General features: G+C 36.1%; 1 protein-coding gene and 1 long non-coding RNA gene across 7 annotated transcripts in view; one reads left to right on the plus strand and one right to left on the minus strand.

Moving 5' to 3' along the window:
- LOC109579552 (cyclic nucleotide-binding domain-containing protein 2) overlaps nt 1-17,431 on the plus strand; it is a 239,837-nt gene that overhangs the window by 7,187 nt on the left and 215,219 nt on the right. For all 5 annotated transcript variants that reach the window (XM_049448040.1, XM_049448039.1, XM_049448043.1 and 2 more), the window contains 2 exons: nt 10,027-10,170; nt 10,237-10,348. In XM_049448040.1, coding sequence (XP_049303997.1) covers nt 10,027-10,170; nt 10,237-10,348 — 256 coding nt within the window. The remainder of the gene's footprint in view (nt 1-10,026; nt 10,171-10,236; nt 10,349-17,431) is intronic.
- LOC125776407 (uncharacterized) lies at nt 274-7,921 on the minus strand. Of its 2 annotated transcripts, none has more exons than XR_007421682.1 (3): nt 1,441-7,921; nt 1,301-1,373; nt 274-856 (listed from the first exon to the last, which is right to left on the minus strand). It is a non-coding gene; the product is annotated as an uncharacterized LOC125776407 (long non-coding RNA). The 2 variants fall into 2 exon arrangements; XR_007421681.1 differs by having other exon boundaries at nt 1,437-7,921.

Below are 17,431 nucleotides of genomic sequence, written 5' to 3' on the forward strand. Positions count from 1 at the left end.
TTTTACATATTCAGATAAAATTTATTGTAATTTATATAAATAAAAATATATATAATTTAAAAACTAATAAATATCTGAAAAAAGATTAATTAAAGAGAAACATTTTTGATACCTGAAAATAAAAGACAAATATCTATAAAAGATTAAAATAAAGGTTATTAAAACCTGAAACTAAATAATAATTACATTGAATTTGTAATATCTAAAAGAAAAAGAAAGATTAATTGTATAAAATGATAAAAATATCTGAAAGAAAAGATTAATATTATCGGAATAAAAAATAAAAATAAAATATATTAAATACAAATAAAATTTACTCTGAAAGCAAAGAGTAATTAAATAAAAGTAGTGATAAAATCTGAAAAGAAAGAATAATTAAATAAAAATAATAATAACATCTGAAAGAAAATATAAATATTGTTACAAAAAGTAGTATTAAGTTGTATTTGTATTGCTATATGCATCCCTTATTATGAACAATAGCTGTAGGTATATGGAATAGCATTTGTTTTGTTGTTGACATCTGGCGCCGCAGCTGTCTGCTTGTCGAAACAATAGACATCTGGCGCCGCAGCTGTCTGCTTGAACAAATGCTGAGTCTGGCGCCGCGGCTGTCTGCTTGTCTGCATTTGGCGCCGTATAGCATTATGTTCTTGTAATTTCCAGACGCAATATTCTAGAAGGACACGTCGGCATCAGCGAGAAGTGCGTGGCTATATAAGCCGTGGCAGCGCCAACGTAATCAACCAGTGCTAAGAGTAAACTGATATAGTGTAGACGAGTTGTAAAATAAAGAGATTTTGTTGAAGTGAATTAAACGGCTTTTGGTTTTATTTGTCAGTCCAGAGATACGAACCTAGTAAAGTAAACTAGTAAGGAGTGAATTCGTAACAATATTATTTAATCATTTAAAATATGAAACATACATTTGTTTTCACATATTTTATTGGATTGTGCAGGCCGCCTTAAACATACATACATATCGTCACCTGAAATGCAAATTAACGTAACAACATTTTCAGAAATTTACAGTGGCATGAATGAACACGGAACACGGAATAAAATGGAACATGAGTGAAACGAAATATTAATATTGGTTATAACTGGTTTATATATGACCGCAGAACCAGAAAATGTTGAACATATTTAATATTACGTATATAATTTGAAGTAGTGAAGCGTAATCAATAAGACACTCAATTTCGAATTTTTTGATGATACGTTATTTTGCATTTCAGGTGACGATATGTACATATGCGCAGTCCAATTTCAAACAACACACACTTTTTCACATACTTACTTAACAATTGATATTTTCTGCTTCTGATGATATTGCTGCTGCTGCTATTTCCAATTCATTCTGATTTTCAATGCTATAAAAACAAATGAAGTAATTATTTGCAAATTATTAAAAAAATCACATAAAATTCACTTACTTACTTTCTTGTTGTACGAGCCTCCTTTACGATGGGACGATCGGACGATCACGAATGAAGTACTGAATACAATACGACGACAGACGACAAACGACATCTGTCAAATATTAAAATACACACGTTTTTACGGACACTGTTATTTTGACAGCTGCACGACTAGGCCGACGGTTGTCGTTCTCGCTAACTTCAATATTTTCCTATATTTGGCAACGAAAGTAGGACGACAGTAGAGTTGACAGTAGAATGGAAGATGATGAAGAGTGGTGATGCCACTAATATGTAAAATGTAAAATTATTCACAGCTCTTACAAAGTTGACGTTATTTTACAAATAAAAGCATAAAATAGCTCTATTTTACCATTTGTAATAACAATTGATAATTTAAAACAAATAAATTTACCTATTTACAAATTTTTTGCATAAAAAATTTCACTTTGAACAAAATATTAAAATTTCATTGAAATGCAAGGTATTAGTATGGCCACAACGAAATTGTGTACATGCAAAATGGACAACTGCGTTGTCTTGTGTACATGCCGGCCATTGTTATGTTGCTGCATTCTTACGAATGTTCATGTAGTAAGATGCACAACACCATTTTCAGTTCACTGTCGTACTGTCGTGTCGTGTCGTAAGCATTGTAATCAGCATATGACATGCGTCTTTCAATCGTTTTTTTTTTATTACCCTTTTTGGGATTTTCTTTTGACACTATTGACAATTATGTTTTCTCCTTCGCACTCATTCAAATAAATCAAGAAATGAAAGAAACATTTTTCATCGCATTTAGGTAAACAAAAAATAACCCGAAAATGGGTTTAGTGCATAGAAAAAAATGACTAGTTGTATTGAAACATTTGACAAAAGTGGGTAGCCGTGGTTGGCAGGGCATTCAACACCTAATAAACTTACAATGACACATCGTAAAATGTTGATTTGCATACCGCTATACCTCCTATACTATTAAAATTAATTTAGTGTTGAAATATTCATATAGGTAAATTAATATGTACCTATAAGTACAAAATGGGACGAAGGCCAGTTCTTTTTTTCTAGTACGTCTGTTAATTTATTTACAGGTCATATTAAAATAAATAAATAAAATACAAATATACCCTCCCCAAACTTAGTTTTCGAGATATTTGTATTTAAAGCTCCACAATTTTATATGCAATTCACCCTCATAGTTGGTTTATTTACATGACATGACAAATACCAGTGCTGCCACATATTGTGTTTTGAAAAAATAATCAAGAAATTATCTGTTTAACATATATAGAGACAATGGTACAAATGAATTTTGTATCTTATGTTATTTGATACATAAAGATAAAAAAATAACCCTGGTCGGTCTAACATGGGAGTGTTTATAGTTCTTTTGTGTCGAACTCCTTTCTGTTCATTTTGAACCATTTATATCTCTGAAGATGAAACAGACAATTTTTTGATTATTTTTCAGGACACAAAGTAGGCAACACTGCTATTTGTCATAATGTAAACACACAAATCGTCAAATCGCGCCGCCAAAAGAATCGTAATAAAGCCCAAAAAGCTATAGAGGACATAACTAATCCACAAATTAAGATACTTGAAAGTATATACATATGTATATCTCAAACGCCTAAAATTAAATCAATCAAACTTGCTGACAACCAGTCTCCTTGGAGGATAAGCACTGTTATTTGTTTGTTATTATGTTAAGATTTTCAAACTTCCTGATGACTTTATACTGCATATATGTCGGCCAATATTTGAGTAATCAAAATGAGAGAGCATGTTTTGCTCGTAATAGTTAGGGGTTTCACATAGTCTCATAAAGTTATAAGTTATAACGATCCGAAAACAAAGCATTGAGGATTGTAAATCTGCAAACTCATTTTTGTATGTAATCCAACAACAATTTTTCAAACCACAGTAAACATTTATAATTTTATGATTTTGCGATGCATTATGACGGGTTGTGAATAAAATAGATAAAATTCGGCGAAAACTTGACCTAGGCTCCATACAACTAATTTCACGACTTTCGAACATATGGCTGGCTTTACTCCATATGATAGGTGACTGTGTGAGGTACCTTAATGAAACCCAGGGAACATTTTTTAGTATACGGCATACCAATAACTCCCATATATCCATATCGTCACCTGAAATGCAAAATAACGTATCATTAAAAAATTCGAAATTGAGTGTCTTATTGATTACGCTTCACTACTTCAAATTATATACATAAAATTAAACATGTTCAACATTTTCTGGTTCTGCGGTCATATATAAATCAGTTTTAACCAATATTAATATTTTGTTTCACTCATGTTCCATTTTATTCCGTGTTTCATTCATGCCACTGTAAATTTCTGAAAATGTTGTTACGTTAATTTGCATTTCAGGTGACGATATACTACATATAATAATTTTCGTTTTTATCATAAACCTTATGGCGAATATGTAGGGCGGTGTATAATTTATATATATTATACAGAAAATTGCTTGGCAAGAGTTAAATTTGCATTCGAATTTAGCACTTCTTTATTTGTTTATTTTAACACACCGTAAAATTAAAGATTTTTTCCACACTAAATTTTAGTAAAAGTAATACAACGAATTTAAAAAAACATCAGCTAGCAAAACTAAATCATAAGAGAAAATAAAACTTCACATAATTTTTGGCACAGCGTCCATTTTGTGTTTTACAGCTATTTTAAAAGCAGACTAATAGGTTATTTTGTGTAAACATATTTTCTTTGTTAAGTCCATTATTTAACTACCACTTTTCTTATAAAAATGCCTTCAAAACAAAAAGAATCTACTATTTTCTCAGCGAAAAATTATTTGATATCTGCACAACCAATATCATAGAGCGTTTTAAAGGAGCATCATGTTTAAAAGGTACTGCGCATACCTGTCGTCCTTGCGTTTTAAGTGATTGTGAAATGCAACAAACTAAAAAAAATAGATCCGAAAATACGAGTATCATATACGCAGATTTCTGCTGAGGTAAAAAATGTATTTGGAGAGGATATTCATGTCATGACCGTTAGAAGAGTAATTCATGCGACTCGCGTGTTGCCCGAAAAATTTAGTCGATATTTTCACGTAACCAGAAGAAGCGCCTAGACTACGCGAAAGAGTGTCATCTACATTTTGGGATCAAATACTCTTCTCAGATGAGTAAGTACAATATCTTTCGGAGCGACGGCCGTACTTCAGTATGGAGAAAGCCAAACACTGAATTTTAAAAACAAAATCTTTCTCTAACAGTGAAATATGAGGGTGATGGTGTGAAGATACATGTCTGCTGCAGGTTTGGATGTGCTGGTATTCATATAAGACATTAGGGACAAAACGGTTTAATTAAATACATATATTGAAGGAAATTTTGAAAAAAATCCCCAAAAACTAAATTTACCAAACCCATGAAATGTGACCAAGACATAACTTAAGAATGTTGTTAACCTATAACATCGCACATCTATTGTCCCATTCACCATAATCTCCAGACCTCAACTCAATTGAGCATTTGCAGGAGGAATTGGAAATGCGGGTGGAAAAGTGCACCTATATGCTTTGAAATGAGGATATTTAATTTTAACAGATGGGAGAGTTAATTATCTTATCAAAATACTCTAAACAAACAAAAACAGCCTTGAGTTTAAGTAAACAAAAACTTGAAAACAAACTTATCCTAGAATAAAGCAAATGTATAAAAGCAAACAATATATTATATGTAAACAAACTTTCAACTAGTAATAAGTAAACATACTAATTAGTACAAATAGCAGTAAGGTTCATATCTTAATAGTGTTAATAATGAGTGCACATCTCGGTGCAGGTCAAAAATATACATATATTTGGACTAATTTTTATTTTATGCAAAAATTAAATTATACTATGCAATTTATTTGAAATTAAACTGAACTTGTCGACACGCCTGAAGTGCACTTGAAAATGCCAGAAACCGTTTGTGTTCGTAACTGCGACAAATTTGTTTGTTTTACTATAATTGTTGGCATTTGTTAACATTTGAAATATTTTTGCGTTATTACTAAACATCAAGTGCGATATTAAATTGCACTTATAGTAGTACTCAGCAGCTTATAAATGTTAACAGCAGCCACTTGATGTTATATTAAAATTTTATCGTGTTGAAAATGACACCATTTTAAAGTATGTGGCTCCGCTTGGACAAATAATGCAAACAAAATATGAATATTTAGATTTGAAGTGGAGGAAACGGTGATATGGAATTTATTTTTGCAATTTTTCGGCAAATATTTGCTTACCTTTAACCATACAAAAAAGTAGGCATCAATGAGATGATAATGCAATATTTTTTCTTCAAGAAAATTTTAGTTTATAAAATGGTTTCGGAAAATTTTACAGTCAGTAGTATACTATATAACTAAAAAAACATTAACAATCGAACTAATCTAAATTCTGAATTCCCAGTTTTGTTATAAATCGTTTAAGAAGTCGGACCAAATTGTGATCTTCCCATGGCCTTATCCTATCTTGAATTTTGTCAGTGCAAACATGTAAAAAGTTATGTAGTTTTCTATAATATATTCAAGGTATTTAATAATTAAAATTTGAATGTTAATTCAGTTTTCAGGTTGAGCGTTTAACTAACATTACAAAATATATTTTTTTGCCTCGCTACATATATGATCAGCCTTAAGTGGCGCTATTTTTGTCTATTGATTGAATACTTTCTGAAGATCCATCTGGAGGATGGAGCCATGTGTAGAAGTTCACACAAGTGAGATTCTCTGATTGCCATTCACTTAGGAGTGGCCAGAAACGATTCTTTTAAAAATGGCTCAAGCAGCTCACGTCTTCCGGTCCTAGACCAAGTATCCTCTGGGTAGCCAAAGGACATCGGTTGAAAGCGAGCTAAATTGAGAAGGCATCCCCTCTACAGGCCACATAAAAAACACTAATAAGGAAAAGAAGCAAACTGCTCCGGATGAGAGACCCCTTTTGATGACGACCCTTGCAAAAGTGTTAGGGATTCCGATTTAAGGGCATGCACCTGGAATGTCTAGTTCCTTACTTGAGAAGGCGCCGATGCCTTCTGGTTGATTTCCTCGTTAGAATGAAGACTGACATCAACGCCGAATAACACCAGGAGGAGGCGAACTTGAATCTCCTATCGATGACAATGGAGCAGACGTTTGCCGGCCGAGCTATTCAAACACGGTGGCGAAGAACTGATAAGGAACATGCAAGTCTCTTTATCATCGAATACAAGGTTCTATCCACCACCCTCAACAAACTGATTGGACCTTATCAGTGCGACTGTAGACCTCAAAATCAACAACCAACTAAATATTCACCATGCGCCAAATCTTGGAAAAGACCCGTGAAAGGAGAATTGACATACACCACTTCTTCGTCGATTTCAAGGCTGCTTTCGACAGCACGAAAAGGAGCTGCCTTTATGCCGCGATGTCTGAATTTGGTATCCTTGCAAAACTAATACGGTTGTCTAAACTGACGTTGGGCAATACCAAAAGCTCCGTCAGGATCGGGAAGGACCTTTCTGAGCCGTTCGATACCAAACAAAGTTTCAATGCAACCCTCTATCGTGCGACTTCTTCAATCAAGACTGGATAAAGAAGCAAAGCAAATGGTTCAGGAAATGAATGAGGGCAAGACAAAATATCTCCTGACTAAGCACCCACATTCCTTTTGACAGTCATAACTTCGAAGTTGTAGATAATTTCGTCTATCTTGGAACCGGTATAAACAGCAACGACAATGTCAGCAACGAAATCCAACGCAGAATATCTTTTGCCAACAGGTGCTACTTCGAATTAAGTAGGCCATTGAGATATATAGTCCTCTCTCGACGAACCAAAACTAACTGAGTGACTTATACATTATTCCCGTATCGCTATCTGATGAGTTGACATTACTAGTTTTCGAGAGAAAGGTCCTGCGGAAGATTTATGTTCCTTTGAGCGAATATCGCATTCAAAGGAACGATGTGCTGTATGGGATATACGACGATATTGACATAGTTCAGCGAATTAAGAGATAGCAGCTGCGCTGGCTAGATCATGTCGTCCGAATGGATGAAAGCACTCCAGCTGTGAAAGTATTCGACGTATTACCCGCCGTGGGAAGCAGAGGCAGAGGAAGACCTCTACTCCATTGGAAATACCAATTGGGGAAGGACTTGGCTTCGCTTGGAGTCTCCAACTTGGGCCACGTTGTGAAAAGAAGAAACGAATGGCGCACTGTTGTTAACGTAAGTGGTGTCTGCGCCAGTAAAGAAGAAGAAGAAGATCCGCCTGTCGCGGATAAGTGGGGTGTTAGCAGCTAAGAGTACCCAGTGTCGCCTACGAAAGAAATAAAATTTGCATATATGTATGTATGTATAAATAAAAATATAGCTTTACAAATTTCCATCTTTAAAACTTGTTAAAGAGATTAATATTGACGATGGACGGAATCGGACGATTTGTAGTTTGCTATAACTAAGCTGGAAATTATAATACAAAACTTGTATTTGGTATTATGAACCAAAGTTTGTATAGGCATTCGTAAATTTATAGTTACAAAAAATGCGCGTGGTCTCAATCCGTAACAAGTTTAAAGAACATATCTCATAAACCAAATGTCAAGAACCTAGAAAATAAAATAAATAAATAAAAATTGATGCATACCTCGGACCTTGATCGGTTCATATATTAAAGGGTAGGTTAATCTGGTAGGATTGTGACCCACGCATAGACTAATTATGGCTCTTACCGATGCCAGATGGGGTGCCTTTACGAATCAAGATTGAGCGAAAATTTTGTGTATTTTTTATCTACCGCTTTGCGCATGACCTTTGCAGTTTTGCAGCCAGTTAGCCCATTCCCTTGTCTTTTTTGGAGAATTTCTCTGTACCTCTCCACCACACTACTGCACCGTACAGCAGAATTGCTCTTTCAATTAGCATGTGTGTAGCATCTATGTATAATAGATATATCTGTCCCAGGTTATGCCCAGCATCCGCGTACATGCATATAATGCATTACTAGCTTTCTTTTCTTTTTCTTCCACATTGTGATTCCACAGCAGTTTAGTGTCAAAAAATACCCCAAAATTATTGGTTCGGTCCTTGTTGAGAGAATTGTGTCCCATTTATCAAAGGGAGCCTCTATTGAGAGATTGAGACTGATAGTTATAGTACTGCTTATGGTGTGTAGACTCCTTCCCGTTATTAAAATGGCAATGTCATATACATATGCCGTTATCTTAGAGGATTTGCCGTCTAAGTTCTTTAGTAGTTCATTAACCACTAATGTGCCTAGGAGCGAAAATAGCATTCCACTGCGGGTACCTCTAGAGTCTGCCTGTGTCATTCTAGCGTCGTTTCATTTTGCTCTTATCCTTCAAGAGACCAAACGTTATGTAGCAGGATCAGCAAGGAGGCGCTGCAGTCCTGATGTGCACGTCCAAGATTTCCCCTTTTCGTTTTCAGCAGGAGAAAAGTTAAGCTTATAAGCTTACAGGCACTCTTTCGGGTTGGGTTGTTTCCAGTGGCGTAGCTACAACTTCGGGCGCCCGGGGCCAAGGATGTTCCGCCGCCCCCCCCTTTATCTACCTACCTATAAATTTCATGAGGTGGTTCGAACAAAAGTGAATTTTTACAAAATATCTTCGATATTAAGTATGTAAAATTTAGAAACTAGAAGCCACGCAAATTCTGAAAATTCAAAATTCTCACAATGCGGTTTTTGAGGAAATTGATCATCTGACATCTTATTAAAAGCCATAGAAAAAACCCATTTTCGCCCTATATCTTGTACACTTTAAACACAATTTGCAAAATAAATTTTGTAAAAAAATTTGTTGAAGTATTTTTCTGAAACGGCGAAGATTTGCCGCCCCCAAGACGTTGCGCCTTATTAATATCGGGTTGGCCCCAAATCGTTTCAGGGGATTAGCTGGATGCAACTGCCAATCTTTGGAGCTCTGTCCTTGGTGCCAATCGTGTGGTATACATATATACAGTTGAGGCGGAGATGATCTTACATTTGTGAAGGTTTAACCACAGATCCTGCACTAACCTCATGCCGTAGACGCCCTTCTCTATATTGAAAAGAAGCTCGGCGGAAGCGATCTTATATTTGTCCAGGTTTCGGACCCACAAACATCTAAATGGGTTCTTTCTTCACCTCCTGTAGAATAAGTGATGTCGTCATCTCCGATGTTGAAATTTTTCTCCAATTAACCGATATCCAACGTGTTTTTGTTGATAAAATGGGATGAATATAATATACATATAATAAAATAATAATAATAATATGTCAATGAGCTAGTTATCTTAATGAAATTCCGTTTCGTTTTGCTTAATTCGAGCACGACGAAATACACATATTTACAAATACTACTGAGTGGCGGGACGAAATCTTGTAGATGGGGAGTCTTAAACTACTACGAGAATACATACATATTTCTTCACAGTATAGATTGCCTTTTTATATTTAACAAATTTAATTTAAATTCTCTACTTAAAGGTGTTTATGACTTGTTTTGTACATATGTAAATTATGATTTAAAGTAAATAATTTTGTGTTTATTGGAATCAATATAGAAATTACGAGCTCGCTTGGCACCGTATGCATATTTCATAATTCTTGGCCCGAAACGAAAAATAATAGAACAGGGAAGAGAACCTGCGACGGTTTATTTTGTGCTTACTGGCGACATAACGGTGACCACGAAAATATGGAATTCAGTAAAGAATGGAAATTGCTAATTTAGGTTATCTTGTACCAATAATATATTTATATTTATTTCGTAGGTAAAAAATAAATATATTGAAAGATTGGAGTACTTGAGCGGACCCGGCGAATGGTTAGGAGAGATAGATTTCCTTGAAAACCAAAAGAGACAACAAACATTCACGAGTAAATGTAAGTATACAAAGAATCCAGAACTCTGTAAATCGAAATTAATTACCAGAGAGCGCTACCAGAGGTCTATAGGTTAAAACTTGACGTTGAAGTTTCTGGTAGTGGCGACTTATTCGGAAAGAGCATGTGCATTACAACGTATCAAATATCTCGTTTCGTAATATAATATAATATTTAATAAACTCTCTTGTTGACGAACTGGGAAAGAGTATATAATATATGGTTTCGGGTCCCTAACTGATGAACTTTTGTGTCTTTGATTGTGTAACAGAACAAAATACCGCTTAATTTAAAAAATATGCCCTTTTGTAAATTGTGGATGTTAGAAAGACAGTTTCTGCACATCCCGTTCATTCCATTGTAAGAACAAAACAAGAAGCAAGTAAGGAAAGGCTAAGTTCAGGTGCAACCGAACATTTTATACTCTTTCAACTTGCAAGAATCAAAGCCAGGGAAATAATTTAAGGTGTACGTGTGTCTAAGCAATTTTCTATGTAAATATTCTCTATATAACTCATATACTGACCGACAAATTCCGCAAAAGGTTTGTTAGCAAAACAAAAATCATTAAATGCATTGCACTGGAGTGGGGCAGTAGTGACCCGATTTTATATATTTTCTCAATACCATCTACTATTAACATACCACATATTTTTAAAGCAATCATATAGAGTAAAGTCGCTCAAATTGATCTATTTTAGGTACAAAGAAACAATACTCGTATTATGAGTAAAACATGCTCTCTCATTTTAATATATGCGGTGTAAAGTCCCCTGGAAGTTCGAAACTCTTTATATTAGCTATATGGGGGCTTAGGGAAGTATTGGCACAATACAACTTATTTTTAAAATACAGGCATACCATTGTCAGAAAAAGGTTATCCCTGAATTTCAATTATAAATATCACACACTGACCGACATTTTCGATCAAACATCAACTATAGATAACGGGGTCTAAATATTCGATACCTAGGGGCTTGAACTGTTTTTATTGGGCTTAAACAATTTTTGGTCGTAAGGTGGTACACACTAAATACAATACTCGTACATAGCTTTATGCCGTTATATGAACTGCTTCTTGATTTATGTACTGGAAACTGAACGAATCAACTGGAATTTAAAATTGTGCTATATGGGAAGTAGGCATGGTTATTGTTTATTTATATTGTCAGTCGGGTCCCGAGATATAGGATTTCACTAAAAAGTGGGTGGTGCCACGTCCATTGTCCGATTTTCGCACCGACTCTCATGAAGCTCTCTCAGGTGGTGAAATTTATTGTCTCTGGCGTATTTATTTATTGATTTATCGCGCTTTTAGTAGTTATTAACAGTACCGTTATGTGGGGTGTGGCAGCGGTTAAGATTTGTACTTATCAAATTTGGTTGTTGAGATATGTATGTATATGGGTCGTGCCCACTTAAAAAAAAAGTTCCTACTTCGAACATATGTACCAAATTGCAGCTTTATATCTTAATTAAGTGCTTATTTATGACAATTTATATGTTTTCGGTTAATGGCGATTTGTAAGCGTGGCAGTAGTTTAAGTCCACCTACGAACTCGAAACTTTTTTGTACCAAGGCACCCACATACCAAGTTTCATCGAGATATCTCAATTTTTACATAAGTTACAGCTTGCTCGCGGACGGACAGTCAACCGGATTTAAATTTTTCTCGTCATCCCATTCATTTATATATATATAACCCTATATCTATCTCGATTAGTTTTAGGTAATACATACAACCGTTAGGTGAACAAAACTGCTATAACACTCTGTACCAACTGGTTGCAAGAGTACGAAAATGTTGAATTTGTCTACACTGAAGTTGTAATGTTCTTATCAAAAAAAGGGTTCTATGTATGAAATTGATTTTGATCGAACTTCTGCAATATTTTGGAACGATATCTCAAAACCTTAAGTAGCCCTTAAGGGTAATTCGCTTATATACAGACAGACGGACATGGCTAAATCGACTCAACTCGTTCGCTGATCACTTTGTTTATATTTTACTAGCAACTCGCCCCGACTTCGCACGGGTATTAAACAATCATTTCAAAAGTTATAATTTTGTACACACTCTCTCCCACACATGCTTTCTCATTTTTGCTTAGAGTCATTTAAAATGAGTGAAATAAAGGAAATTCGAACATGAAAGTATACTTTTTTGTATTATTATTATTTTTTTAATTTTTGTAAAAAGACCTTTTACTATATATTTTACTTTCTCTGCTCCTGTAGTGCGTTAATTGAATCAATTTTTAGCATTGGAGCTACATATGTTTGACTGTAGCTGATAATAGTCCAGTCATTATACATAGTAAGTTCACCTCGGAATTCGAGATACCCAGCTGTAAGTCTGTAAATACTTGTATATTGACACCCTAAAAGTTGTCTCAAAACCTACATATGGTAGGGTGTACGCAACTATTAAATTTCAAGGTCAAAGGTTACAAAAATCGGGTTTTTGCGCTTTTTTGTAAATATCTCATTTCCTATGAGTTTTTTGCTATTTGTATTTCTTATCAATATTGTAGAATACAAAATTCTCTACAAATTTTGTTTGAAAAAATTTTTTATACGGTTAACCGTTTTCGAGATAGAGGGCGGAGAGCGCGCGGTCACAACATCACTTCAGGTCAGCCGGTGCCTCCGCTCAAAAACGCGCCATATAGCCATACATATATAGTTGATGAACTATCGATAAATCAATGATTATAAATATTTGTCAATTTTTATTAACTATTATATTGTATGTTATCAATAAAAGATCGAGCGGTCGCACATGTGCTCATATATAATAATGTGTGCATGTAAACAAATATGACAGACCATAGGGATAATGTTTGTAAATTTGTCTAGTATACATATGTATGTATGTAAATATGTACACTCAATACGTATAGATAGTGTTGAGTGAAGTTGAAGTGTTTGTTTTACGCTCTTGGATTATTCGCGGAATAATCCCAGTTTTCACAGTGACAGACACTAAATTTTGTCTTGGCACTTACCGGAGATCCGGAGGATTCAAGTGGATAATAAGCCTAGAGAAATAGCTAAGTACAATTTGTTTTAAACAAAAATTTATTTGTACATACCTGTCCTTTTTCGTGGCAAATTTGCAAATTTTTATACTCTCGCAACAAAGTTGCTAACGAGAGTATTATAGTTTTGTTCACATAACGGTTGTTTGTAAGTCCTAAAACTAAAAGAGTCAGATATAGGGTTATATATACCAAAGTGATCAGGGTGACGAGTAGAGTTGAAATCCGGATGTCTGTCTGTCCGTCCGTCCGTCCCTCCGTGCAAGCTGTAACTTGAGTAAAAATTGAGCTATGATGATGAAACTTGGTACAAGTATTTCTTGGCTCCATAAGAAGGTTAAGTTCGAAGATAGGTAAAATCGGCCCACTGACACGCCCACAAAATGGCGGAAACCGAAAACCTATAAAGTGTCATAACTAAGCCATAAATAAAGATATTAGACCAAAATTTGGCACAAAGGATCGCATTAGGGAGGGGCATATTTGGACGTAATTTTTTTGGAAAAGTGGGCGTGGCTCCGCCCCTACTAAGTTTTTTGTACATATCCCGGAAACTACTGAAGCTATGTCAACCAAACTCTATATAGTCGTTTTCTTCAGGCATTTCCACATACAGTTCAAAAATGGAAGAAATCGGATAATCACCACGCCCACCTCCCATACAAAGGTTATGTTGAAAATCAAAATAAAAGTGCGTTACCCGACCAAAAAAAAGGCGTCAGAAATACTGAATTTTATGGAAGAAATGGCAGAAGGAAGCAGCACCCAGGCTTTTTTTAAAAATTGAAAATGGGCGTGGCGTCGCCCACTTATGGACCAAAAACCATATCTCAGGAACTACTCGACCGATTTCAATGAAATTCGGTACATAATATTTTCTTAACACCCTGATGACATGTACGAAATATGGGTGAAATCGGTTCACAACCACGCCTTCTTCCAATATAACGCTATTTTGAATTCCATCCCCATGCCTTCTCTGTATAATATATACATTAGGAACCAATGATGATAGCGGAATAAAACTTTACACAAATACGGTATTTGAGCTGAGGTATCCCTTGTGGAAAAATTGTCGTGATCGGACTATGACTTTTCAACGTCCCTGATATCGAACACGAGGAACTCAGTGCCTAACCTAACCTAACCTAATTTTTCACCGAAAATGTCGGTAAATCTATCAGAATTTATTTCTAATTAATTTTACAGTAAATAAAAGAAATATGTAAATTACGGATAATAAAATCTCGATTATCACTTTATCATGCGAGAGTATAAAATGTTCGGTGACACCCGAACTTAACCCTTCCTTACTTGTTTAGTTTTAATTTTTTCCATTTCCCCTGCTAACAGCAAATCCCATCAAAACGTGCACATATTGTTTTTTTTTAATCTGCCGTTTTGTTTTGATCAATGAGCTGTTCTCCGTTTTCGTTTTCTCCCTTTTTTTCGTTTTTCTTTTGGGTTAGGCGTTGCCAATCATTGAAGATATGAGTAAGGTTTTGGCGGTAGGGATTGAACATACTGATTGACAGGTGTACCCAGACTATTTTCTCACTGAGGTATGGTCTCTGAGAATAGTATGGGGCGTACACCCGAGAATTCTTTCCGGAGGAATCCTAAAATTTTGAGAACGCCTCCTAACGGCAGAAATGAGGAATCCGCTGCTGCTGGATCAACAATTAGTGATGAAACTGCTGACCGAGCAAGCAAAAGTGAAGAGAATTCACTAAATAATGAAACTTCCGACCATTTTAACAAGCTGGGTTGTAAAATAAAAGATTTGGAAAATATGATGGCTGGTCAAAGGCACGTAAATCAAGCTAAACGCGATTTATTGAGTAGCATAATGAGCCTATATAAGAAAGCCGAGAAACCGGAGAAAAAGAATTATGGTTGGGAAAGCAACCCAGCTATCTCATATTTTTAAAGAGATGAATACCCTAAAGCGGCTGCGTGAAACATTGGGAGACCTACCCCCACGAAAAAACCGAAAAAAGCTACTGAGAAGGTGCAACAAATAACCAGTGAGCCCACGAAAGTAATACAGGAAAATATTACGGGTCAACATAGCACAGGTGAAAAATGGGTGGACGTTGTGAAAAAGAAGAAACCGTTTCAGAAGAAAATTAGAACGAAACCGCACGCCATAATAATAACCAAAAAGGAGGGTGCGTCTTATGCTGATATTCTTCGGAAGATAAAAAGCGACAGCGGTCTTGAAGAGTTGGGATCAAACCTGACCTACATACGGAAGACGATGAAAGGAGACCTACTCATCGAGTTGAAAAATCAGGCAGACAAGAGACCCGAATCATTTCAAAGCATCTTAGAGAGAGCGGTGGGTGAAATGGCGCTGATACAGCCAAAAACACCTAACGTTACAATAGTGTGTAAGGAGTTAAACGAAATTGCAACACCGGAAGAAATCTGTGAGGCACTAAAAAAAGGGTGTGGGTTCCAAAACCTGGAGAAATCGAGCGTCAAAAGTATGAGAAAAACCCGAAGTGGCACACAAATAGCTCTTATTTGTCTGCGCTTAGGACGCTAAAGTTGCACTAAAATTGGGCAAAGTGAAGATAGGGTGGTCTATCTGTCGTCTCCGAGAATACTCACCCATTTTAGGTGTTTGGAACTGGGTCATATAGCACACAAAATACCAGTCTGCCCTCTGTTCACGCTGCGTAGCTGCAGGGCACGTAGCAAAGGTGTGCAAAAATGCCCCGAGCTGTATGCTTTGCAAAGGAGAGCACTCCGTCTTAAGTATGACATGTCCGAAGCACGCACAAATGATGAAAACAATGAAAAAATGAGGATGCTAAACCTTAATCACTACGCTGCAGCACAAGACCTGCTAAAACAAACAGTTCAAGAAGAGAATATAGATGTCGCCTAACTAAGCGAGGCACATAGACAAAGTTCGGAAAGCTCCTGGAGTAAAGATAGAACTGGCAAGGCAGCAATATGGGTCTGCAAAGGACAAGCTTTCTCATCCCGCTCCAAAGAAGCCCATAACGGCTTTACATGGGCAAAGATACAAGGTATATATTTTGTAAGCTGCTACGCTCGTTTTGAGGCCCTATGTTTCACCTAGGAACTACGGGAAAATATATATATGCTCGTCCTAGCGCATCAATTAGAGAATTTGAAGATTTTCTCCTGGAGCTGTCTCTAGAGACCAGAAATAAATCGCCAATAATAAGAGCGGGTGATTTTAACGCATGGTCTACTGCTTGGGGTAGCAGAATTACAAATTACCGTGGTCGCCTCATTCTAGAATTTTTGAGTCAAACACAAACCTCACGATTCTAAACAATGGCACAAAAAATACGTTTCAAAAGGGTAATTAAGGTTCTATAATAGACCTAATGTTTGCTAACGACACGCTTAGAATACATATTAAGTGGAAGGTATCAGATATTTACACAAATAGCGATCATATGGCTATAATCGCTGAAGTTTCGTTCTTCCAAGAAGGGAACTGTTTCGGAGAAATACCTCTCGAAAACGTATTTGGCGTGAAAAGAAATTTGAAACTGACGTCTTTGAGAGCGTCTGGAGTGCGGCAAAGGCACCAGGCGAAGACGCCACCCACTTAGTATCCGCTGTGCAGAAGGAACTAGTTGCAGCATGCGACGCAACTATGCGCAGGACGAGATACAATAACAATCGAAAGCCGGTATACTGTTGGAGCGACGAAATTGCCAAGTTGAGAAAGCTCTGTCACTCAGCTATACGTCGCGCACAGCGAAACCAGGGAGGGGAAAACGAAATCCGCCTCAGAGAAGCATTTAAATGCCAAAAAAGCTCCTGAAGTCAGCCATTACCCGCCGTGTTTCGAAAAGCTATGTGAAGAAGCGAACATAAACCCCTGGCGATCGGCATACAAAATTTGTATGTATGTCGAAATTCAAAATTAAGTCGCAGCAACCTAAGAACGCATCGTTCATGAAAAATGTGGTCGAAGCGTTATTCCCGACACATGCCTCCATTTCTTATATTAAGCGAAACGAAGCTACGGAGGCACCCCTATTAGTCACA

This window comes from Bactrocera dorsalis, chromosome 2 (genome assembly GCF_023373825.1).
Source record: "Bactrocera dorsalis isolate Fly_Bdor chromosome 2, ASM2337382v1, whole genome shotgun sequence".
Classification (NCBI taxonomy): Eukaryota; Metazoa; Arthropoda; class Insecta; order Diptera; family Tephritidae; genus Bactrocera; species Bactrocera dorsalis.